The sequence below is a fragment of the Lygodium microphyllum genome, chromosome 27, assembly GCF_053477565.2.
Source record: "Lygodium microphyllum isolate KBCC chromosome 27, Lygodium_microphyllum_v1.1.10, whole genome shotgun sequence".
Lineage (NCBI taxonomy): Eukaryota > Viridiplantae > Streptophyta > Polypodiopsida > Schizaeales > Lygodiaceae > Lygodium > Lygodium microphyllum.
Window position 1 is genome coordinate 52,186,899 of NC_141161.1, and position 26,834 is coordinate 52,213,732.

Sequence of the window (26,834 nt, forward strand, 5' to 3'; positions counted from 1 at the left end):
TTTTGCAAAAGGCGAGTTGCGAAAGCAGTAGAGCGCATGCATGAAGGGCTAAGAGTATAGCCCCATGCAGGATACTAGCTGTAAACAAAGCAGAGCTACCATGCATAGGCATAAGAACGATGGGATCCCACATGGCAAGTCATAAAAAGAGATGGAGGAGGGAGAATGCACCTTCCTAACCTATGTAGTCCTGCCACATAAGCAAGATGCCAAGAAGCAAACATAGTACCCTCATTTTTGAGGATACTAAATTGCCTTTAAGAAGTTTCTTTTTTACGGAAATCAAGTTAAGTAAACCGATCACATGTTTAAAACTTTTACTCTTGTGACGTGTGAAAGTCGACTTTATTTTGGTGTGACTCAACTCTAAGTTCGATCCGAGGGTCAATTTGCCTGATCATCAAAGTGTTTTTTAACGGCTTGACAAACCTACAAGGAATGCCACAACACCACTTAAGCGTCTCTTAATGGGGGGGTATTAATGGGACAAATGTAAACATTTTGGTTGATGAGGAAGGGAAAGTTGTTATCGAGAACTGAAGACGGGGCCTGATGAAGCAAAACCGATCGTTATTGTATCGATGAGATGCAGATTGCGTTCTGATGCAGATTGCGTTCTTTGATACTTCCATGGCGGGTGAGCTCAATGTGCCAGGTGCAAGAACGGCTTGAATTTCAAGAATCCAATTCCGAATCTGAGTACGCCAGACGCCTCATCTGTGCTTGAAGCAGAATTTCGATAGTGCCCGGACCCCGAGTCTTCCAGTTCCTGAGTGGCAGGGCACACGATCTTGCCCTCTTACCATGATAATGCGCACAGCAAGGGCCGTAGCCCCCATCTCTCTCCTCAACATGAAGAACGGCTAGAAGAGGCCGTCCCTCACACGAAGCGATCATGCAAGACAGTGTGGGAATGCTCCAATTGCTGCTGAGTCCTTGGTTCTGAGCATGGCCAGCAACAGTTCTTTTGCAGAGTGATAGGACACAGGCTGCAGCAGGTGCAACCTCTATTTGTTTCATAATGTTGCGAATTGCGGTTGTGGAGTAGACAGGAGAGGCTGTTAACTTGTAAAGTACAGCACCCTTAGTTCAAAGTCCCCATCACATTAGGGGCATTCGTCCAACATTCCATAATGGATGCTTGATGTACATAAGCGCCATACCACACATGAACAGTGCATTGAGATAGTCAATGGAAAGACCAAGCGGATACTTCCGTAATGATTCTCAAAAGGACAGCACCTCTATTCACCCTCCTCATGTGAAACTTACCACTGATCGCCAAGTTTACCGGCCTGGAGATGCCATTCTTGCAACAATTGAAGTCATATATAATGAACAGTCATTAAGTGAATATGTGCTCTTGGAAAATTTGATTGTAGAGCTGAAAGGGCTTGAGAAATTGGATCCACAATGGCTTCTCACTCCTGAACCTGCACGTGGCTCCAAGCGGCGCCGAGGTGTGTTTTTTAAGCTAATAATTAAAAAGCTTCTATTCAACATTGGAACTTCTCTTTACATCTGCAAAACTCAAGCCAGTGTATGCCGGATCCAAGTATTACTAGTCGTCTATCCATAGCTAATGCAAAAGCTCGTTTCACTAAGTAACATCCAATTTAGAATGGTTTTAAGCAACCTTTCGAATTGTATAATTCTTTGGAATAAAGTACACAAGGAGGCGTGCTCATCTTCTCCATTTGTACTTTTTACTCTCATTGTAATAGTAGCTACTCTATATAATGCAAGCAAAAGTATCTTTATATTCAAGTCTTTTCATATTGTGCTAACTTGTTTGAAAAGTTTTGGAGAGTTGCAATGTAGCAGTTCTTGATTGCAGTTGGTTTTTACTTTTGCAATCAAATGACTATAGTAAGGTATCAACTTAAACATATGTAGTTTTTTGAGCTCTTATTTGTATTTGGCATAGGTGAGCGTATCATTTTGGAGTCGTCTCCAACCTCAATAATCTCAGATGTTCCCTTCGAGCAAGGTGCCAAAAAAACATGTAAGCATTCAGAACTCCATCTATCTTTCAACTAATACTAAAGGTTAAAAGCCCATGCTTGTTTGATATGAGCGCAACAAACACATGATTGCAAGAGAAGAATCCGAAGTGATGGTATTTGATGTTTTTTCAATTATATAAGAGAAAAAATGTGCAACTCTTCTTGCATCACAAATATTTTGCTTTGTATAATCAAGGTCATTGTCTTTAACACAAGAGTAGAGAAAAATAAAGCAATAAGAAAAGAAAGTTAGCTATAGACACAAGATTTGGTGATGCGAGAAGCGGTGTGAATGATGATGAAGATGCATTAAATTTATTTTGATTAAAAGATGGAAATTGAAATGATGATGATGATGTGAAATGTATAGAAGAAGAAACACCATACTCATTGTGACTTTGAGAAGCAAAATTCAAAGAAGGATATAGTCACTGCTTCTTGTATTAACATACATGAGTGGATCTTCAATGGGACTTTTACCATAATCAATATATGGCACACTCTAGCTTCATCTTGATCTTTACCGTAGTGCTTTACCGTAGTGCTGCAAAGGCAGTGAAGTGAAAGAAGAAGGAACAAAAGAAGAGGGGGCCCATCCTTGATGGAGGTCTTGATAGCCCTGCAACATCATTTGATTTTTGTGCAACATTTGATGAGAAAGAATCAATTATACCTTCTTCTAGTATAACAAAGGCTATTCTTTGAGCTCTTCAGACTTCTTGGTGTTAGCATTATAGTTAGCTCATGAGTGAGTCTAGGCATGTGTGTTAGTGGGCTAGGCATTTTAGTGTTATTTAGGTATGTTTTTATTGTCATTATGATAATCATTTTGGCATTTATTCTTGGCCAACCAGTGTTAAATGCTGGCCGATCTAGTCACATTTATGGCATTATTTTGTGCTATATATTTGGGCTTCTTCTAGATTATAGTACAAGGTTTTGGTGGAGAGAGAGAGCCGGTGCCAGTGCCCATGCAGCCAATGACTTGCTGTTGTATGTGATTGTCCTGTGTATGGTATATGGATTCCATTTCCTGAGCATATCTCTGAGTTTTCCTTTGTGGTGTTCTTGTGTTTTCTTTTTTCTCTCTCTTCAGTCTTGTGTTCAACAGCTTATTTCAACATTCTTCTATGCTTTCATTGCTGCATCCACTTCTGACATGGTATCAAATTTCAAGATGTATGCTCCTGTTGCTATTTTTTGTTGCTTATTGATCATCTGTCTGCTCTGCAGCTGAGTGATCAGTTTTGGGCCTTTTCCGCCATCAGGTATTTGCATTTTGCTGCTGCGATTCTCTTCCAGCCATCATTGACTACATCTAATATTGTTGCTGGTTGCTTTTACTGCTTGTCTGCATTATTTTAATGCTCACAACAGCATTTAATGCTTCTTTGTCTGCATTTACTCCCTGCAACATTTGTATATGCAACCTCTTGAACTCTTGAAGGCTGGGTGACAGGGTTTTCAGCCTCTATTCGTCTTATCTTGGCTGATTCTTCCCATTTTTTGCAAATCTCCCTCTCTCTCTCTCTCTCTCTCTTTTCTCTTTCTAATCTCTTCTTTGCCTTATCTTCTCTTCCTTTCCTATCCAGATGGCTCTCCCTTGCTGTTCTATTGATGACAAACTCATGGCCCTTGATTACCTAATGGAACGCTGTGCTGGCAGCTTCATCCTTATCGTCAATAGCTTCTCTCTCAGAGATTATAAGCTGGTGCAGGAGCTCGTCGTCAATAGCTTCTCTCTCAGAGATTATAAGCTGGTGCAGGAGCTGCAGAGGTGCATCCAAGATCACGATTAACATCCGACAAGACTAGAGATGATCAATGGATCACATAATCTAGAGATTGCGAATTGTTGCACAATCCGCCACATGATCACTCGGCCCGCCCTGCGAATAAATAAGCCAGCCTCCCCAAGATCTTTGGAGCGGCGAGAACATTTGCAGGGCAGATATGCACGCGACATGGAAAGAGAAGCTTACGATCGAACGTGGGTCGTGCATATCTTGTCGCATGATAATGGTGAAGTTGGTATGAGACTCCTTCTCAAGTGCAATGGCTCTAATGATGTGTCAAGGTGTAGGGAGTTTCTTTCACTAAGCTTTTAACCATGAAATATCCTCTTGCATGACTACGGTCTCTCTTTGTTTTTCTCTACCCCCTCGTATTTTCTCATTCATTCTCCTCTCTCCCTCCCTCCCTCCCTCCCTCTCTTTCTCTCTTTCTTTATTATGTTTCATGTTTATTCCCTCTGTCTCACGTTCTTTCTTCCTTTTCTTTTCTTCTTCTCCCTCTCTCATTTTCTCTCTTTTTCCCTCAATGCACATCTTTCTCAACAAAAATAAACAAAAGAAAAGGAGAAAGAACAAGAACAAAGCAAGAGGGAGCAATGTACTCACTGCAAAGGCTCAAAGATGGATTCTTTGTCTCCTCTTCGCGACGGCTCCTCTTCACCCTTCGTATATTTCCTCTTCTTCTTCGCGAATGGCGGTGTGGCAATGGCGACGACGAAGGGGAGAAGCTCTCATTCCTTCTCTTTCTCTCTCTCTTCCTCTCCCTCCCTCTTTTGCTTGCTCTTTCGCAAACTCTTTCGTAAAATGGCGCGCTTGGGTTTCGGCCATGTTTTTTTTGTCTGAGTACCATCGCTATTTGTGTCACATTTGCAATGTAAATAGCGATGCCGCTAGTTTGCATCGGAACTTGGCATCGTTGTTCTCCCCTTCCCCTTGTAGTGATTGCTTTGGTAAGATGGAGAATGGCCTTGTTAGTTATAACAATAAGGAAGATTCATATATGAGCATGGATAGATAGCATGGCTCGAACACCCCATTAATAAGCTCTATGCATGCAGTTATTCAATATGGCATGTCTCTTGTGATAGTCCAATAAATTTATAGTTCTCATTATGTCATATCTAAATTTGAGCTAATGAGTATTGGTTTTGTAAAATTATTTTAAGGAGTCATTGTGTTGTCATGACCTTCTAGATGCTGAGCAACTAGAGAGATCTTCTCACCCCCTTGAGTCTCCTGCCAGCGCCCCCCCTGAGATGGATATTTGGAATTTCGCTACTTGAAACATCCCTGTCTTTTGCCCCTTCTGCTCTATCTTATCCCCTCCACTATGTAAGATCTCTTATGGATACGCCTTTGTTTATTTTTGTGACACCAATGACGATGTCTATTATTATATTCATTATATGCATCAAAATGGCACATGCAATTAATGGTGGATATGTATATATTTTGCAAAATTGAATAGAAATTCATTTGTTTTTATTCAACTCTTTGCAATCCATTCTTCTTTTGTGGGGATAACATGGCATCACTATAAGAGGCAGGATCTCCACAAATATTGAGACTATTCTTAAGAATATCAGCATCATAAACATGACAAGTACCATGCTCATTATCAATTGGAAGATCAACATAAAGATCAATGCCAAGGTCATCATCAATAATAATAGGTGTAAGTTGTGAATCTTGATTTGAAGAGTCAATATTATCTTGTGAAGGAGATTCGTCATCATATAGAAAAGGAAAAGAAGCGAGTAATGACTTTGTATCATCGATGTCCTCTAATGACCGCATTTGCCTAGCATCCCCCTGAGACCATGTACTGCCTATAAGTTGGTAATTGAAAATAGCATCATGACTTATGATTACCTTCTCGAAAGATGGATCACAAAACCTATATCCCTTAGAAAAATTTAAATATCCAAGGAAAATAACTTTGAAACTGGGAGGATCAAGTTTTTTGCAACTCTCTTTGGGTGCATGAATAGGGGTGACAAGAAGAAGAAGTTGAAGGCCTAGTGTTATCACAGTGGTAAGAGGAGACAATTATGCAAGGATTATAAACAGTTAGTGGCTTCATGAAAGAAGAAGAAGGAAAAAAAGAAGAAGCAGGATATAGACTCCTCTGCTGAGTCATCTATCTCCTTTGACTTTGACTCGGATCCTCTTGTGAGAGTGCGCTGCGGAAGAGGGAATACGAACACTGAGGGAGAGAGAGAGAGAAAGCAGAAAATAAGGAAGAGAAATCTGCACTGACTGAAATGAATGCTGAATACAAATGGGAAGGCGGAAGGAGACTGATCAGTCCCTGCACGCAGCGCACAACGTCAATGAGGGCACTAGATCAGGCTGGTGATGATGGCAGCACCACCACGGGGGAGAAGGAGTGTCGGAATCTGCAAGAAGACAAGTGATCAAGTGGGGAGGGGGGCTGCCTATAAATAGGCAAAAGGACAAACCCTAACCCTAACCCTAAAATGGGCGCAAACCCTAAAAATGCCCTAAAATGGGTGCTCCACAACAGTGACAAAAAAGTAGCTGGGCAGCTAGTGGCTGCCCACTAAAAGAGGCCAAAAAGAAATACACATCCTAAGACAGCCAATCGAGAGTGACTAGCCTCCCCCATCATAACACATGATAGACATGTCAGAGCTCCTAATTTCCTCGTCTGACTCAGACTGAGGCTTACAGGCAGGAGATGACAAGGCATGACAAACATGACTGCTAACACCCCCTCTCAGATCCTGGATGTGGCTGAAGACCGAAGAAGAAATAGATCCTGGGGTGGCAAGAGGAATGCCAATGTCGATGAAGTCCGTCGATGTAGACTGCCACTAAAGGAACTCCTCACGATCCTGGGAAGCCCCCTCTAAAACACTTGGGGCCAGGGAATCCACAGCCGCATCACCGAGATCGTCCCCTGCTAAAAGGGATGGGGGGTACGAGGGAACCACCGGAGGAGAAGGTGGGGGATGGGAAGGAACCTGTGGAATAGAAGGTGCACAAGCGGGAACGGGTGTAGCAATAGACTGCCGCGGAGGACCCTGCATCAAAGAAGGGGAATGGAGCCTGTAAAGCCTGCTCTCCTGCTAACCTGTAGATAAGACAGCCCCTGTAAAAGAATCCTCAATAACAACGGCATGCTCGGTGAAGATCACTCGTGTGCCAAGCCTCGTAAGGCCTTAAACGGAGAGGAGGGGAAGGCCCAAATCTGGAACATGTAGGGCCTGTGAAAAGGAGCTCGAAGGTCGGTCAATAAACAAAGGCAATGCGCCAATACCACTAATAGACACCGATAAAATGTCACCGACTGACTGAACCCTCTGATGGACGGAGATCCTGTAACAAATCACCTCGAGGAGTCATATGACTTGAAGCACCACTGTCCACTAACGAAGGCTGCGCAGAAGACACTGCACCCACGGAAGAAGGATCCTCCTCCAAAGCATGGATATGAAGGAACACTGACTCATGGGTAACAGCTGGTGTAGAGGTAGAAGAAGGCTCTGATGTAGATCCACCCTTCACTCGCGGACGAAGGTGAGGGTACTTCTTCCAGCATTTCTCCTCGGGATGTGTCCCTTTCCCACAGTGTGGGCACTTCGGTCTCTCTGAATCTGAGTCAGAGCCTGAAGAACGGTCCTTCTTCTTAGCCTTTGACTTCTTCTTCTTCTTCTGTCCTCCCGAACCGGCAACAAAGGCTCTAGTGGAGTCGGATCCACTAGCACTGACCTCTCTGAGTCGCTCGTCATGCTCCAAGACAAGCGAGGATAGCTCCTCCCATAGAAGATGGGTCCTCGAAGTAAGAAGGCTGGTGTAGAAGACATCAAACCGAGGCGATGGCAGCTGAGTCAAAAGATGTTGTAGTGCGCGGGTAGCGGAAGTGTAAAGATTTGCAGCAGAGGAAGTGAGCAGGTGAGTGAGAGTAAGAGTGACGAACTGATTTGGGTGTACCAACAATATGTTGGTACACAAAGAATAAAATGTATTTATACTTGGGGCCCGTAAGGGTGCATTCACATGTACAACATAACAATACACGTGTAAAATACACGGAGGTGAATAAAGGACCTTTACATCCCAACAACCTCCCACTTAAAGGTCCAGAGTGAACCTTTAACCAACTCCCACTAGTCGTATGCAATGCTCATGCTGAGCCTTGCCTAGACTTTTAGTGAGAACATCTGCAGGGTTGTCCTGTGTTTTGATCTTGGTCAATGTGATTAAACCATCTTCCAGAATCTGTCTGATAAAGTGATATTGCACATCAATATGCTTTGTGCGTGAATGATACATGGCATTCTTAGCCAGATACACAGCACTCTGGCTATCACATCCCAACACTGGAGTACTCATAGACATGCCGAGATCCTCTGCGAGCCTACTCAACCATATCGCTTCCTTAGACGCTTCAGTAGCTGATATGTATTCAGCTTCAGTAGTACTCAGTGCTACGATGTTCTGCAACCTCGAGCACCAAGAGACGGCCCCTCCAGCAACTGTAAAGACATACCCGCTAGTGGACCTGCGAGTGTCTAAGTCACCTGCCATGTCTGCATCACAATAACCCTGCAGATTAAGTGCACCCTGTCCATAGTAAATACACTTTCTTTGTGTACCCTTCAGATATCTAAGAATACACTTGACAGCCTCCCAATGTGGTTTGCCAGGATTTGACATAAACCTGTTGACAACTCCCACTGCATGAGCAATGTCTGGACGAGTAGCCACCATAGCATACATAAGAGAGCCACAAGCTGATGCATAAGGGACTCCCTTCATAGCATTGGCTTCCATGTCATCTTTTGGGCTGTTGGCTTTACTAAGCTTAAGGTATGGAGGTAAGGGTACTCCAAGAGGCTTAGCGTCAGCCATGTTAAATCTGTCTAGTACCTTTTCAATGTACTTTTCTTGAGATAAGAACAGCAATTTCTGCGTTCTATCCCTACGAATCCTCATGCCCAATATATGCTCTGCATTCCCTAAATCTTTCATGGAAGAAGCTGATTTCAGCTGATCTTTGAGGGCATCCAAGCTAGTCTTTCTCTTCCCAGCTAGCAACATATCATCCACATATAAAACAAGTATGATAGGGCTGCCATCTGTATCCTTTTTCATATACAAACAATGATCTGCATGGCTGCGTGTAAACCTATGAGAGAGCATAAAAGTGTCAAACTTTTTGTACCAGTGCCGTGGTGCTTGTTTCAGCCCATATAAGCTGCGTTTTAGTTTACATACCAACTGCTCTTTTCCAGGAACTACAAAACCCTCGGGCTGTTTCATGTAGATCTCCTCATCAATGTCACCATGTAGAAAAGCTGTTTTCACATCCATTTGGTACAGCTCTAAATCCAATACAACAGTGAGAGCAAAAAGCACACGTAGTGTGGTCATCTTCACGACAGGTGAGAAGACCTCCTGGAAGTCAATCCCTTCCTTTTGTGCATACCCTTTGGCAACCAATCTTGCCTTGTACTTGGGTTTCCCATCAACTGTCTTTACTTTGTAAACCCATTTGTTTGGAAGAGGCTTTCTTTCTTTGGGCAACGACACAAGATCCCAAGTATCATTAGCATACAGAGATTTAATTTCTTCCTGCATAGCTAGCTCCCACTTATTGCTGAATTTGCATGACTTAGCCTCTTTATATGTCAGAGGCTCACCCTCATCAGTAAGCATCACATAATGCAAAGAGGGGTTATACCTATGTGGTTGCCTTCTTAGGCGTGTAGACCTGCGTACCCAATGATCTACATTCTCAGGAATCGGATCTACATCTGGAGGCATGTTATTTTCAGCATTTATTGGCTGCTGTAAGCCATTTTCAGCATGCTGTTCATGCTGTACAGCACCTTCATTTTCATTTCCAACACCTGCATTTTCATAATCAGCAAGTCTATCTTGCTGTCCATGACCTCCCTGTGCTTCTATTTGCTGTCCATCATCATCTGGCTCAAAGATAACCGGCTGATCATCAGTTTCAGCCTGTGGTACAACACCATGAGGCTCATCATTTGAAGTAATAGGTGGCTGCGAATTCTGAAATTTGACATTTTTCATGTCTTCATCAGAGGCTAAAGTACTTTTCAGCAACTTTGCCTCATTAAACACAACATTACGGCTGCGAACAATTTTCTTGGACTGAGGTAGCCACACTCTATAGCCAAATTCACCCTCATCACCATAGCCCATGAAAATGCCTTTGGTGGATTTCGGGTCAAGTTTATTCCTCAGCTCATCTCTAACATGCACCAAAGCATCACAGCTAAATATTCGTAAATGGTCATATGAGGCCGGTTTGCTAGACCAAACCTCCTCAGGGATGCCATTATTTAAGGACCTGTTTGGAGAGCGGTTGCAAATGTGAACCGCGGTTTTAAGTGCCTCTCCCCAAAATTCATGAGGGAGATTAGCAGTGGATAGCATGCACCGCACTCTCTCACATAGGGTCCTATTGTATCTTTCAGCCACACCATTTGAAGAAGGGCTGTAAGGGGCTGTAAGCTCCCTCTTGATCCCATGCAAGTCACAAAAGGACTTAAATTCATTAGATGTGAACTCACCCCCATTATCAGTTCTCAAGCATTTCAACTTTCTACCTGTCTGAGTGGTCACGAATGCATGAAAAGTTTTAAAAACAGCAAACACTTCACTTTTCTTTTTCAATAAATAAACCCAAATCTTCCTGGAATAATCATCAATAAAAGAGGCAAAGTATGCAGCACCACCCAACGATTTCAAAGGCATGCTACATACATCAGAATGCACTAAGTCCAAGACATTTGACTTACGGGAGACACCAAAGTAAAAGGAATTTTTCATTTGCTTTCCAAACTGACAGTCATTACAAAAATTAAGTTTAGAGCCTTTTCCATCAACCCTCTTCAAAGAGGTAAGGACATCAAATCCTTTCTGGCTCATATGGCCTAATCTCTTATGCCATAACTCCAAATGACAGCCAATTTCAGCAACTACAAGAAACTTGCCATTCAAAGCTTTACAGTGCAGATAATACAAAGTGCCATTCTTGGTTCCTTTAGCAATCAGCATGGAACCCCTTTTTAATTTCCACAAACCACCACCAAACAGTGTGGTGTAACCATGCAAGTCAAGCTGTCCAACAGATAGTAAACTCTTCTTGATGCCAGGCATATATCTGACATCTTTCAACACAAGTTCTTGCCCATTATCCAAAGACAAGTGTATGGTGCCAATCCCATCAATGCTGCAAGCATGATTATTTCCAAGGTAAACCTTGCCATAACAGCCTGCATCAAAAGTAGCAAAGCACTCCAAGCATGGAGTCACATGGAAAGAGGCACCAGAGTCTACAATCCAAGTCCGAGTGACACCATCATCAACTGACAAAAGTGTATCAATCACATCAGCCTTGGTGATCTGCATATTCTGCATGTGACATACAAGGGCATCATAATCCACTGCACATAATACATCAGCCTCTGCATCCGAGAGCTCCTCTATGACAACACTGGAGGCCACATTGGCCTTTTCCTTGCCTTTGCCTGCCTCAGATGCATCTGTCTTTTCCTCTTTCTTCTTTTTGTCTCCTGCATTCTTCTTTCTCTCTTGTTCCTTCTTGTAGTACCTGCAATCAGGCTTCTTGTGGCCCTTCCGACCACACTGATAGCATGTAACATCACTCTTTTCTTTTCCTTTGCTCTTGCTCTTGCTTCTCTGTCCAGCATTTGCATTTTTCTTTTCAGCCCTGCCTCTAACATTATAAGCTGAGTTGCTGCCTTCTCCACTAGACTTACATCTAATTTCTTCATTCAAGATTGAACCCCTCACACCATCATATGTGAGATTGGGGTTATTACTGAGAGAAACAACCAAAGTCTCCCAAGAGTCAGGCAATGTCATGATAAAAAAGATCGCCCTCAACTTATCATCAAAATCCAAACTTGCATCCTTGAGCCGATTTAAAATGCCAGTAAATGCACTCAAGTGCTCAGCTGCAGGCTTGGACTCATCCAGCCGCATATTCACCAACTTGCGCATTAAATGCACCTGATTAACAGGTGTGGTGATCTCATAGGTAGTTTTCAACTTCTCCCATATTTCATGACCAGTGTCTAAACCCTTAATGTTTGTCAAAATGTCATCAGTGACACCCATCTTTATATAAGCCACAGCCTTTTTATTGACTTTGGCCCAATCCGCCTCAGACATTTGTGCGGGTTTATCCTTTTGCAAAGCATCCTCACAATCCTTTAAGAACAGTATGCCCTGCATACGATCTTTCCAAAGATCAAAGCCCTGACCATCAAATTGCTTGATTTCCATAAAACTTTTAATGTCAGAACTGGAAGAAGTTGCAGCCATTTTTATCACAAGTATAAGTGTAAATGCACTGAACTGCAAGAGCACAAGCTAAATCAGCAAATACACTACTGTTCTTGCATAACCAGCAATAATCCTCTGCTGTTTTTACATAAACCAGCCATTGCACAGGCAAATAATGCAGAAATTTATCAAATTCTGCATAAAATCCCAAAATTTCAGGTCCAAATGTGCGCAAATGTCAGCCAAACTGACTCAGCTGAGCAAAATTACATCAATACATGAAAAGCCCCAATTTTTCTTGGTCCAACCAATGCCAATAAATTTTACTCGGATGAGCAAAATTTCAACAAATTTGGAAAAATCCCCAATTTAATTGAGGTCAATGCGCACAATGTGTGCAATTTCTGACATAGATGTCACTGTCAAGCATAAATAGCATCAAATCTGGGAAAAGCCCCAAATTTCCAGGCTCAAATTTGCACAAATCTGAAAACTGTGCTTCTACGCGCGAACCCCTGTCAGTAAGGGGCTGCTTGCAGGAAATTAAAAAAAAATGAAGAAAAAATGCCTGAAAAAAGTGACGAATCTGCTGCCATTGACCAGCCGCCTATTGTCGTGACTTGAAACTGCCGCCTGATGCCACGGAAACTATCGCTAGCCTGTCGCCTGCTGTCGCCTGATCAAACACGATCTGTCCTGCTGCCGCCTGATGAAAAACGACCTATCCTACTGCCGCCTGATCAAAAAACGACCTGTCCCTGCCTGCCAGGTTAAAAACGACCTGTTGCCTGACTGAATCTACGGTCACGTGTCAAAAACGACCTGTCCTGCTGCCGCCAGGTCAAAAAACGACCTGTCCTTGCCTGCCAGGTCAAAAACGACCTGTCGCCTGACTGAATCTGCTGTCGCCTGTCAAAAACGACCTGTTAATTTCGCGCGAGCGAAACACTGGAGATGTCTCACCTGGATTCCGAGGAGCGCGAGCACCTTAATCGAAGCTCTGATACCAGTTGTTGGAGTGCGCGGGTAGCGGAAGCGTGAAGATTTGCAGGAGAGGAAGTGATTAAGTGAGTGAGAGTAAGAGTGACGAACTAATTTGGGTGTACCAACAATGTGTTGGTACACAAAGAATAAAATGTATTTATACTTAGGGCCCGTAAAGGTGCATTCACATGTACAACATAACAATACACGTGTAAAATACACGGAGGTGAATAAAGGACCTTTACATCCCAACAAAAGAATCATAGCCATGTCTTCAGAAGATATTGTTTGACCGAGGGATGCAAGCTCATCCCTCATATCTTGTAATCTGTTGATGTGGTCCTTCATGGAAGGACTATCATCAATAGCGAGCATCCGCAACTTCTTTTCGAGAGAGATCCGGTGGGCAAACGTCTTCTGTTGATAGAGAGACGCGAGCTTTCTCCACACATCTGCTGCAGTCTTCAACCTGTGAGCATGAACAAGGACAGAATCCTGCAAACTCAGAAAGAGGAAAGATCTGGCTCTAGAATTGAGCCGATCCCATAAGGCTGCACGATCCATAGATGTCCCATCTGCGGGATCCACCTTAGGCCGGGGAATAGGAACAGAAACAAGCTCCCAAAGATCGAAGGAGTCCAAGATACATTCCACCTTGCAGGACCATAGAGAAAAGTTGGAGCCATCCAACTGGTCCTCTTTGGGCAGCCGAGGAAGTACGGGTACCTGTACAGGGGGTACCAAAGGCTGCATCTTCGGCCCACTGGAAGGGGCTCGCCGAGATACATGAATAGAAGGGGGATGGGAAAGAGGAATAGACTCCGGACGACGGTCCTCGTGATAGAAACCACGCCTCCGTTCAGATGAGTGTCGAGACAAAAGCTCGTCATTTGAGTCATCAAAGCCCGTAAACTGATGAGAAGACATCTTCCAATCTGCAAAACACCAAACACCCAAGAAAACTTTGCCGATGCCGAAGAATGACTAGCAGTATGGTCACCAATCACCAAAACGCAGGCTGGGGAGGCCTACAGACACCTGGAGCTGCAAAACGCAAGGTCGTCTGATGAATAGCACCAAGACAGAAGCCGTCAGCACCAAAACGCAGCCTGGGAGTTTGTCGCTAGCAGGAGAAGAGCCGCCTGGAGATGGAACGACAGCCAGATCAACAAAACGCAAACTGGAGGAATGTCGCTCAGCTGTAGGAGTGGCCGCTCTGATTGAAAACGCAAGCAGGAAGTGGTGGTTGATGACGTGGCAGCCTCTGGAGGGGGCGCCTGCAGCAAACGCAAGGATGGTGACCTCCTGGAAGGGCCGCCTTGGCTGTTGGGGATGAGGCCAGGAGCAAACGCAAAGATTTTGGGTGATTTCCCACGTAAATCTCAGCTCCGTGTACTCTCCTTCGGCTCTGATACCATGTGAGAGTGCGCTGCGGAAGAGGGAATATGAACACGGAGGGAGAGAGAGAGAAAGCAAAAAATAAGGAAGAGAAATCTGCATTGACTGAAATGAATGCTGAATACAAACGGGAAGGCAGAAGGAGACTGATCAGTCCCTGCACGCAGCCCACAGCGTCAGTGAGGGCACCAGATCAGGCTGATGATGATGGCAGCACCACCACGGGGGAGAAGGAGTGTCGGAATCTGCAAGAAGACAAGTGATCAAGTGGGGAGGGGGGCTGCCTATAAATAGGCAAAAGGACAAACCCTAACCATAACCCTAAAATGGGCGCAAACCCTAAAAATGCCCTAAAATGGGCGCCCCACAATAGTGACCAAAAAGTGGCCGGGCAGCCAGTGGCTGCCCACTAAAAGAGGCCAAAAAGAAATACACATCCTAAGACAACCAGTCGAGAGTGACAAGCCTCCCCCATCATAACACATGACAGACATGTCAGAGCTCCTAATGTCCTTGTCTGACTCAGACTGAGGCTCACAGGCAGGAGATATCAAGGCATGACAAACATGACTGCTAACACCTCTGGCCTAGGCCAAGACCAAGGCACATAAAGGGTCATCTATTTTAGATCAAGGGAAGGGCTTGGTAGCCCCTCCTTCTACTACTTTCTAGTACAAATGATGTGGTCATCCCTCATGACTCTCTAGTGCTAGAGAAGGAGTGAGAGAGTGAAGAGGTGGGGCAGATGGACCTCATCTATACAGGTATATAGGTGCACAGGTTCCAGAGAGGGACTTCCTTGATGCATTAACCAAAGTTTTGTATGTCTTGAAATCGTGGAGTTGGGATTGTCTTTCAGGTTCATGATGGGTTGCTACTTGACAAAGAGCGGGTTTGGCTCCTAGTTCGAGCTCACATGAGGGGATACTTGAATAGTCTTGGCCAAAGGTTGGGGAATTTGTGTTCACATAATTTAGGGTCCTTTTTGACAAGATGGTCATATCCACTACCATGCGGCATTGTTGACAGACCCAGAGAGTTGCTATGATTCTTCTCTATTTTTAAGTTTTGGTACAATCAGCATTGATAATCAGGTTCTCTCCAAGGTGCCTTGGTGGTGGCTTGATCACCCACTACTTGGGTATTCGTGGTTCTATTTTGGTGGTCTTTGTTGCATGGACTATGATGAGTCATTATCATTGTATCATTATATTGTATCAGATCACCCATGATCTGAGAGAAGGTGTTAGCAATATAGTTACCTCATAAGTGAGTTTAGATATGTGTGCTAGTGGGCTGGGCATTTTAGTGTTATTTAGGTATTTTTAAATTGTCATTATCATGATTCTTTTGACATTTATTGCTGGCCGACCAGTATTAAATACTGGCTGACCTGGTCATATTTATGGCATTATTTTGTGCTATATATTGGGGCTCCTCCTCCATAGCTCATTCATTCACCACTTGTAGATTCCAGTGTAAGGTTTTGTTGAAGAGAGGGAGCCGTTACCAGTACCCATGCAGCCAGTGACTCAGGAAGGAGTCGAGCAGCCACTCTCTCTTGAAGGAGTAGACTGACGAGGAGACGGTATCAAACAATCACTGTCTCTCGATGGAGCGGATTGCAGATTTGTAGGTTGTGGAAGCCTTTGTACCTGAAAATAAGTGGGAGAAGACTGCCGCTGGCATTGCGACGATCTCTAGGAGGTCGTAGCGCCAATTGATCCTCCATGTGCTCAAAAGGACTTAGTGCGCATTGGATGCGTCTTATTGCCTTGAGCATAGTACTCTGATAGCCGATAAAGAACGATCTCAGTGGCCCAGAAAGGAGAGGTGGCACAAGGAGTGCCTGGTGGAAGACGCATATACTTCGGGGGGGTGGGGAGCAAAGGTCGAAGTCGGCAAGCATCGGTGGTGTGTCTAGTGATGCCATAGTAGGAGGTAGTGTGTCTAGTGATGCCATAGTAGAAGCATCCAGTAGTCTGGTCATCTATTGGTAAAGAAACCATGGATACCAGTGTGCCTTGTTGAAGAAGGAAGAGGTCAACCACCATGAACCACGAACCGCAATGTCCGCCGCAAGGGGTGTGAGGGCCATGTGAAGCATGAACCACAATGTCCGTTTCAAGGGGTGGGAGGGTAGTGGAAGGGTTGGAAGTGAGTTGCTAGTGTCAGAGTGCAGCGGTGCGGAAGCGTAGGACTGAGAGAGAGAGAACGCAGAGAGAGAGAAGAGAGAAAGAGACAGTAGAAGATGAAGATCTGCTGTATAAAGTGTGCTGTATACAAAGATATGTAGATATATACACGGGTGCAGTGCGCTGGACTGCGTGTCTCCACCTCGACGATGCAACCTGCTGTTCACCTCGAAGTCCGCTGCAGTCTGCACTGTCTCGTGTCTGAAATCTGCGAACAGAGACGGAATCTACGCAAGCCACCAGCCTGTAATCTGCGAGCAGAAGAATGTGGGCAGAAGACTGAAAACTCGACTATAAATAGCAAAAAATCTGGGCGCCAGAAAATGCAGGTCAGCTGCATTAAATGCAGCCGACTGTACTGCAGCAAGTCGGACTGCCATGTGGCAGTCCGACTGTACAGTCCGACTGGACTGTGCAGTCCGACCAGGCAATGATCTCTAACACCCCCTCTCAGAGCCTGGGCGGGGCAGAAGCCTGAAGGATCTGGAATGTCTCCGAAGTAGAGTCTGGGGAAGTGCCTTCGTAAACAAATCTGCAAGATTATCCTCCGTCTTGCAGTACTCCACGGTGATGGTCTCATCCAGAAGCTTCTCTCTGATGAAGTGGTACTGGATCTCTATGTGCTTCGTCCGGGTATGAAAAACAGGATTCTGTGCCAAGGCAATGCAACTCTCATTGTCGCATTGCAGCAAAGTAGGAGGAGTCTGGGGGCAGCCAAGCTCCTCCAACAATCTCCGAAGCCACACAGCCTCACATGTGGTGGAAGATGTGGCCCAATACTCCGCCTCAGTAGACGAAAGGGCTACCATGGGCTACTTCTTGCTACTCCATGAGATAACACCTGCACTCAAGGTAAAACAGTAACCTGTAGTAGACCGCGTGTGGTCCACATCACCGGCCCAATCGGAATCGCTCCAACCTGCAAGAACAAGATCTGAACCACCTGTGCCTGCGGGATAATGAATCCCTAAATCAGACGTCCCCCTCAAATACCGAAGTATCCTCTGAGCAGCCTGCCAATGCACTGTCTGAGGTTCACTCATAAACCCTGCCAAGAGCCCAACAGCAAAACAAAGATCAACACGAGTGTTGAGGAGCCAAATCAATGATCCAATCAACTGACGATAGCGGGAAGCATCCGCCATGGGAGAAGCTGAATGGGAAGTGGCCTTCTAGTTCGGATCCATAGGAGTAGAAAGGGTCCGACAATCCTCCATCGTAAAAGAAACCAAGAGCTCCTGTACATATCTCTACTGAGAGATGAAGATCCCTCTCTGAGACTGATAAATCTCATGGCCCAAAAAGAAATGGAGTAGACCCAAGTCCATCATCTCGAACGTCCGATGTAAAGCTGCCTTCGTCTCTTGGACCTTCTGTGCAGGATCACCTGTGACAATCAAATCATCAACATACAACACAAAAAGCACACAACCATCCTCGGAAGTGTGTACATAAAGCTGCGGATCGGCCTTAGAACGCTGATATCCCAACTGAGACTGAAGGAATGAATCAATCTTCTCGTTCCATGCACGCGGAGCCTGCTTGAGGCCATACAAGGCCTTCTTCAACCTGTAGACTTTCTCATCTGAAGATCCAAATCCAGGAGGCTGCTCTACGTAGATCTCCTCCTTCAGATCACCATTGAGGAAGGCCGACTTCACGTCCAATTGATAGACAGGCCATCTCCTATGGCCAGCCAAGGCAAGAACAGCTCGAATAGTCGCCATACGAGCAGTGGGGGCAAAAGTATCATGACAATCAATCCCCTGGGCGTTGTGCAAAACCTTTAGCAACAAGGCGAGCCTTGTGCTTGTCCAAAGAACCATCGCTAAGGTACTTGGTCTTGAAGACCCATTTGACGCCAATCATCTTCTTATTCGGGGGGCGTGGCACAAGTGACCAAGTGCCATTTCTCTCAATAGCCTCCAACTCGGCTTCCATAGCTTTCCTCCATGGTGCGGATTGTAAAGCCTCCTTCACGGAGGTGGGCTCTGGATCCTGCATAACACGGGTCATCAAACAATAGTTAGAGCAAACAAGCTCCGTAGAATGTGCCTGGTGCCTCCGTGACCGCCGCGGACCATCCTGTGGTCCCACTCCTTAGGAACCCCCTCGATCCCTGAATCACGGAGTGTGTCACGGGCCCAACAAGGAGGAGGCCGGACCTCTCCTCGTCTCTTTCTATCAGCTGAAGACTCTGGGATATCCACCAGTGGTAACTCCTTGGGGGTGACCGGTGGAACAGTAGACTCTGTGTCAGAAACAAAATCTGAATCAAAAGACGCGGGCTCCAAAGGAACTATTGCGGGAGCCCAACTCTCCCCTGGATCTCCAAGAACGGGATGCTCCTCACCCGCTGGTATGGCCGGAACCTCCACAAACCGAACATCTCGACTGGTGTACACATCCCGCTTGACGGGATCATACAAACGATAGCCTTGGGACTGGGAGCTGTAGCCAACAAATACCTATCTTCGGGAAGCTGCTTTAAATTTATCACGATGAGCCTTGGGAATGTGAACATAGGCATCACACCCAAAGACCCTAAAATAAGAAACATCAGGCTTAGTCCAAAAGTAAGCCTCAAAAGGTGTCATCCCATCAACGGCCGAAGTAGGGGATCGGTTAAGGATGTGGATTGCAGTAGCCACAGCCTCGGCCCACAGAAACTGAGGTGTCTGTCGATGCTCCATCATGGTGCGCGCCATCTCGATCACACTTTGGTTCTTCCGTTCAAGAATGCCATTTTCTTGAGGAGTGTTGGTATTAGCAAACTCCTGGAGAATACCTTTATCTGCACAAAAACGAGCAAACTCATTAGAAACAAATCCACCACCCTTGTCGGATCGCAAGGTCTTCAATCTCCGGCCTGATCGGTTCTCCTCAAAGAGAAGCCAATCCTTGAAGTGGGAGAAAGCTTCTGAATTCAATACCAAAAAATAGGCCCATGTCATCCTGCTGTAGTCATCTACGATCAACATGAAGTACGAGCTCCCTCGCAAGGACTCGTTCCTCATAGGGCCACAAAGATCCGTAGATACAAGCTTCATCGGTGAAGTAGACCGCTGTGAAGCTTTGTGGGGAATGGCATCCCTATGCTGCTTCCCACGAATGCAGGAGACACATGGCTCCTGGCTCACCACTATGTTCGGCAACCCTCGAACAAGCTGTCCACATGACGCCCTCCGAAGATAATCATAATTAAGGTGACCAAACCGAGCATGCCAAAGCTCTAACTGTGTCTGAGAGGTAAGAAGAAGAGTAGAGAGAGCGGTAGAAGACTTCAATTTGTAGATGCCGTTCTCCCCATATCCTGATGAGAGAACCTTCCTTGACCCACGATCAAGGACTCGCACCAAATCATTGTCAAACTCCGCCAAAAGTCCAAGGGAACAAATCTTACGAGCTGACAGAAGATGATATCCTAAACTTGGAACATGCAAGACCTCTGAGGTATGGGTACCACCACGTCCATCTGGAATAAGCTGCATCTCACCCCGTCCTGCAATAGATACTGAAGAGCTATCTCCAATGAGAATCTGCCCACGCGAAGGTTGCAACTGGGCAACACCATCTGATAAAGGAGTCATGTGCCGGGAGGCACCACTGTCAACGATCCACTCTCGAGCCTGGGGAGCCGTCATTGCAGCATCAGAAGCATTCAGTATAGAGTCCTCAATGACAGCTAGATGAAGAAATGCAGCTGATGAGGGTGCAACCACCGCTCTAGAATCCATCGTGTCCTTCTTGTTGGTGTCATTCTTGTCTTTGTCAGGGCAATCCTTCTTCCAATGGCCAGTCTTTCCACAAATATGGCATGTGGACTCTTTGTCCTTGTCCTTGTCCTTCTTTGACTTGTTATCCCCCTTCTCCTTCTTTTGGTCCTTCTCCTTCTTCTGAGAGGCTTGACCTGTCAGTATCTCTGACTTGGAAGCATTCTGTCCCTTTAGTTGTTCCTCTTGGTCCAAGACCATAGGAACCAACTCTTCCCACCGAAGAGTGGACTCCCGCCCCGAAGCAATGAGGGCGGAGTAGAAAGCACCGAATCGTGGCGGCAACTGGGACAAGAGTGTGATCGCCATGTCTTCGGAGGAAATCGGCTTCCCCGCATTCTGAACCTGCATTTGAAGTTGTCTAAGCTTGTTGATGTGCTCCCGCAACGAAAAAGACTTGTTCACGGACAAGGTCCGTATCTGTATCTCCAAAGAAACCCGCTTCATAAGGGTCATCCGGTTATACATCTGATCAAGCTCCAACCATATCTCCCGAGCCACCATCAAGTGCTCGATGTGAGCTATCACGGCTGTAGTACAAGACAGAAAAAGAAAGGAACGTATCCTGGCATTTAGTTTGTACCAGTGAGACTGTGCCTTGGCTAACTTCGCACGAGCATCGGAAGAGAGTTTGGACTCATCTCTCACTGAGGACCGGTCAATCTCCTCCTATACAAGCTCCGCCAAATCATAGGACTGAAGGATAGCCAACATCATCACACGCTAGATGCGGTAGTTGTCGCCATCGAGCTTCTGATCTGCGGGAAGAGCTGGTAAGACAGGCACCTTCTGGTCCATAATCGTCTGGAACTCCAAGTCAATCTCGGTAGACATCTTTACCTGTAATGCCTTCACAAACGCAAAAGCAGCCCCCTCTGATTGTGAAAACGCAGCCTGCTAGGGCTCTTCCGCGTCCCAAAAACTTCTTTACCCGCCGGAGGCGATGAAAAAGCAAAACCTGCACTTGAAAGCTGAAAACTCAAACTTCCTCCTCGTCAAACAGTAGTAAACAGTAGCAAATCCACCACCTAGACTCCTTTCCTGCGCGCCCACGCTCGCTTCAGCCTTGTTCCAAGGCGCAACCCTCCTGCCTGCCCTCAAACGTTGAAAACGCAGCCTTGTGTCGCGATAGAATCTCCTCTTCAGGTTGGTTCTACACTCAGTCAGCCCTTTAACACTGCTCTGATACCATGTCAGAGTGCAGCGGTGCGGAAGCGTAGGACTGAGAGAGAGAGAACGCAGAGAGAGAGAAGAGAGAGAAAGAGACAGTAGAAGATGAAGATCTGCTGTATAAAGTGTGCTCTATACAAAGATATGCATATATATACACGGGCGCAGTGCGTTGGACTGCGTGTCTCCACCTCGACGATGCAACCTATTGTTCACCTCGAAGTCCGCTGCAGTCTGCACTGTCTCGTGTCTGAAATCTGCGAACAGAGACGGAATCTGCGCAAGCCACCAGCCTGTAATGTGCGAGCAGAAGAATGTGGCAGAAGACTGAAAACTCGGCTATAAATAGCAAAAAATCTGGGCTCCAGAAAATGCAGGTCGGCTGCATTAAATGCAGCCGACTGTATTGTAGCAAGTCGGACTGCCACGTGGCACTCCGACTGTACAGTCCGACTGGACTGTGCAGTCCGACCAGACAATGATCTCTAACAGCTAGTGGAAGGAGGATGTGACCAGCAGTAAGAGGTTGCAACCAGTAGAAAAACGTAGGTGAGGAGAGAGAAAGACTAAAAACGTAGGCTGCAGAAGAGAGAATGATTAAAAACGCAGGAAAAAACAGTAGGAGCAGCCAATATGCTGAAATCAACTCCGAACAGTGTGTGATAGGTTGGAAACAGGTGCCAAACTGTTGTAGACAGCAATGGCCAGCTTGGACCGTGATGTCCTCCATGGCCGGGGTGTGGGTAGCAAGCTGAAATACCTGAAATTTGCAAAAACAAGATTGTTTTTTGAATGGAGAGTGATCAGCAACAGTCGCTTTGCTGTAAACAGCTGCAAACTACGGGTGGAAGGCTAGAAACAGGCGCTAGATTGTAGATGACATCAAGGGACAGTTGAGGCTACGATGTCCTCCGCGAAAGGGGTGTGGGAAGCAAGTTGAAAACACCTGAAACCTGCAAAAATGAGATTTTGATGCAACGGAAGAAGAAGAAAAGTGGATGCTGAACCTGCCATTGGTCTTTGCCTTCACTGGAGTGGAGGATCTTTGCCACTATTTGAGCAGAACCGGCTCTGATATCATGTTAAAAGATGACGTACCAGCAAGACAGTAGGGTTGGTGGGGAGGAACACGGAGTGAACTCAGCAAACATGGAGAAGAGAAGAGAAGAGTGAAGAAACTCTGATGAATGAAATGATGAAGATTTGAACCATGGAGTGAATGTGATACAAGGGAACAAGGGTGCCGTAGCACAAGGAAGATGATGAAGATAGCCACGAACCACGAACCGCAATGCCCTTCTGAAGGGGTGTGAGGATAGTGGAGAGGCTGGAGAGGAGGTGACGGACGGAATGAATCAGCCGTGAGGAGGAATGAATGAGAGAGTGGCCTATAAATAGGCATAGTCAGTCTAGGATAACGTTCATTTTTGGGGCTGAAAACCCTAAATGCAAAACGCAGAAATGCAAAAACGCAAACTGCAGGTGAAGGGTTTCTCAGCAGTGGTGACGGATAGTCCGGGCGCTGAATGTGACGATAGGGAACCAAGTGTGAAGGCTACAGGGCAATGCGACGTGACCAATGTCACCAGGTGGTGATACTTTTTGCAGTTGCTTTCCCTATTTACTTATATAAATATTTTTTCTTTTCTTTTCTTTAGTTGCTGTTGCTTTTTACCCCTCGAGTTATCTTGGATTAAGCAGGGATCTTTGCATGGCCAGAAGAGGCAGCCATTGGGACAAATTGGACTAATGGTTTGTTTGAGCCTTGGGACCGGTTCCATATTGAATGGGCACTGAAGAATAGAATGCCAATGGTTTGGGATTGTGTGCTTAGTCACTGGAGATGGTGCAGGACAATGAGCTTGGCCAAGACAGAAGATGCACATGTGAGAATGCTCATGGAATAAAAGTCACCGTAATTGAGCCACATTACACTTTTGATGTGGTTGCAATGATAAAAGTTGCTTAGAGCAACTTGAGGAATGCAGGGGTCACCATTCTTAAAATTTAGGGAGTTACTATTTTTAGACCCCGAAATCTGTTCGCGTCATTATCTTCGCTTTTGCATGAGGATTAATTCTCTGGTCTGTGTCGAGGTCAAATTTTGCACCGATCATGGAGAATTTTAGACCAGAAGGTTTAAATGGGAAAATTGTTACATTTATGCCATGTGTCACAATTTGGGCACAAATTCCCAAAAGAGAGAGAGAGAGCATTAAAAAAAAAACATAATTGGCAAGAGGGGTAGTTCTGAGCGTGAAGTCTTGAGAGGCTGAGGGCAGATTGTTGCAAGTACATAAGCTACGGAGAGTACTTCGTCTTTGACTCATGTATGGAGGTAGAGCTTGCTCCCTCTGGTCAACTCTCTCTATTCTCAGAGGAAATGCTTTGCATGATGGGCTGATTCCATCGAATGTACAGTTCTTTGTTTTCTTTGCACTTCTGCTGAGGCAAGAGCCTCACTGTCCAGGTTCAGGAGCAGCTGATTGCTTCTCCATTGCAGGAGCTAAAGAAAGTGATGACCATGCCACATGGAAACAGGGTTTTCAGCTCTGATTTAGTGCTATTTGCGGGACTGTTTTACTGCTGGAATGATGCCAGGGTCAAAGGGTTTGTAGTCCAATTGGTATGGAACAGATCTGGAATGGAATAAGGTAGAGAATATGCCAAGAAACAGGTGAAAAACAGTAAATACAGAGTTCTGGAGATTGCAAGTCTGCACTTATTGAGTTATGCTCACAGAAAGTGTTTTCCTACTTGGGATGTTGTTTTGGATATGTTTTATTGTCCTTATGCAGCTGAAATTTACTCAGAAAGGAATGTTGTTCTAGATATGCTGTATTGTCCTTATGTAGCTGAAATTTACTCAGAAAATATGAAAGCCAACTGTTCACAGGTTTTGTACTTTGGAACATTTCATTTTTTGTAACTTTTCATCTTTTAATTGATAAAGAAATACCGAAAGGGGCACCGGTCTTCGGGGCTAATCTGGTGTTGAGGGAGGGAGTGAGGTCTCTATTTGTGTGTGTGTGTGAAAAGACCAAGTATTAATTGAAGGGACTACCGCTTTATGTGAGTCATAGACCGGTTTCAACTAGTCAGGCATAGGCGAAGAAGCGGGTAGATGGGCACCAGGCGGCAGGTCCAGTGTGTCGGTAGTGGACTAGTCGACGGGCGACTACCTATAACAAGCTTTATGGGACTGCACGGGAGCAACGGAGCTGGTGACGGGGACCAGGCACGAGAGGTGACCAGGTGCCAATAGGCGCCACATGATCCGCCTGACAGACAGGTTAACGGACTTGTCATTTCGTGGTTTTTTCTTTTTTATCAAAAACCATTATTTTCTTCAAAATCTTTTTTTGAAACTCCCTCTAACCGGAGTTCATGCGCTGGAGGCACAAATCTCAGATTTGTGCAAATTCGAGCCCGGAAATTTGGGGCTTTTTTTGGATTTGATCTTGTCCATGCCTGGCAGTGACATTTAGGTCAGAATTTGCAAACTTTGCATGTGGTGGCCTTAATTAAATTGGGGATTTGACCAAATTTGTCAGAATTTTGCTCTTTTGAGTAAAATTTCTTGACATTAGATCCCAGAAAATTGGGACTTTTCATGTATTGATAAAATTTTGCTTAGTTGGGTAAGATTGGCTGACATTTATGCAATTTTGGACCTGAAATTTTGGGGGGTTTGTGCAGAATTTGGTAAATTTCTGCATTTTTGCTCATATGGTGGTTGGTTCATGTACAAACAGCAGATATTTATTTTTGTTGAGGAAGAACAGCAGTGTGTGCTGGTTCAGCTTGTGCTTTTGCATTTCAAGGGCATTTACTCTTGTATTCGTGATAAAATGATTGCAACTTCTTCCAGTTCAGACATCAAAAGTTTGATGGAAATCAAACGTTTTTATGCTTATGGCTTTGACCTTTGGAAAGACCATATGCAAGGCGTATTGTTTCTAAAGGATTGTGAGGATGCTTTGCAGGAAGATAAACCCGTACTAATGTTTGATGTAGATTGGGCCAGAGCCAACAAAAAAGCTGTGGTTTACATTAAGGTGGGTGTCACTGATGACATCTTGACAGACATTAAGGGTTTAGATACAGGTTATGCAATATGGGAGAAGCTGAAAACTACCTATGAGATCGCCACACTTGTTAATCAGGTGCATTTAATGCGCAAGTTGGTGAACATGCAACTGGATGAGTCAAAGGTTGCAGAGCTGAGCACTTGAGTGCATTTACAACCATTTTAAATCAGCTCAAGGATGCAAATTTGGACTTTGATGATAAGTTGAGGGCGATTTTTTGATTATGACACTGCTTGCTTCTTGGGAGACCTTGGTGGTTTCTTTTAGCAATAACCCCAATGTCTCATATGATGGGGTGAGGGGTTCAATCTTTAACTAAGAAATTAGACGTATGTCTAGTGGAGAAGGCAGTAACTCAGCTTATAATGTAAGAGGCAAGGCTGAAAAGAAAAATGCAAATGTAAGATAGAGAAAAAGGAGCAAGAGCAAAGGAAAGGAAAAGAGTGACATTACTTGCTATCATTGTGGTCGGAAGGGCCACAAGAAACTTGATTGCAGGTATTACAAGAAGGAACTAGAGAGAAAGAAGAATGCAGGAGATAAAAAGGAGGAGGATAAGACAGATGCATCTGAGGCAGCCGAAGGCAAGGAAAAGGCCAATGTGGCCTCTAGTGTGGTCATTCAGGAGCTTTTGGATACAGAGGCTGATGTATTATGTGCAGTTGATTATGATGCCCTTGTATGCCACATGCTGGATATGCAAATTACCAAGGCTGATGTAATTGATTCACTTTTGTCAGTTGATGATGGTGTCACTCAGACTTGGATTGTAGACTCTGGTGCCTCTTTCCATGTAACTCCTTGCTTGGAGTGTTTAATGCAGGCAGTTATGGAAAGGTGTATCTTGGAAATAACCATGCTTGCAACATCGATGGGATTGGCACTGTACACTTGTCTTTAGACAATGGGCAAGAGCTTGTGTTGAAAGATGGCAGATATGTACCTGGCATTAAAAAGAGTTTACTATGGTGTTGGTTAGCTTGACTTGCATGGCTACACTACACTGTTTGGTGGTGGTTTGTGGAAAGTGAAAAAGGGTTCCATGCTGATTGCAAAAGGAACCAAGAAGGGCACTTTGTATTGTTTGCATTATAAAGCCTTGAATGGCAAGTTT

At 45.0% G+C, this 26,834-nt stretch overlaps 1 protein-coding gene across 2 annotated transcripts in view; it reads left to right on the forward strand.

The window, feature by feature from the left end:
- Window positions 1-468: 468 nt before the first annotated feature.
- Window positions 469-26,834, forward strand: part of LOC148012325 (immunoglobulin) — a 93,560-nt gene continuing 67,194 nt past the window's right edge. Inside the window, exons 1-2 of one of the 2 annotated variants that reach the window (XM_087668705.1) lie at window positions 469-1,460; window positions 1,928-2,005. In XM_087668705.1, the coding sequence (XP_087524831.1) occupies window positions 1,193-1,460; window positions 1,928-2,005 (346 nt within the window). In that variant the 5' untranslated portion in view covers window positions 469-1,192. The remainder of the gene's footprint in view (window positions 1,461-1,927; window positions 2,006-26,834) is intronic. The other variant, XM_087668704.1, reaches the window with a different exon arrangement.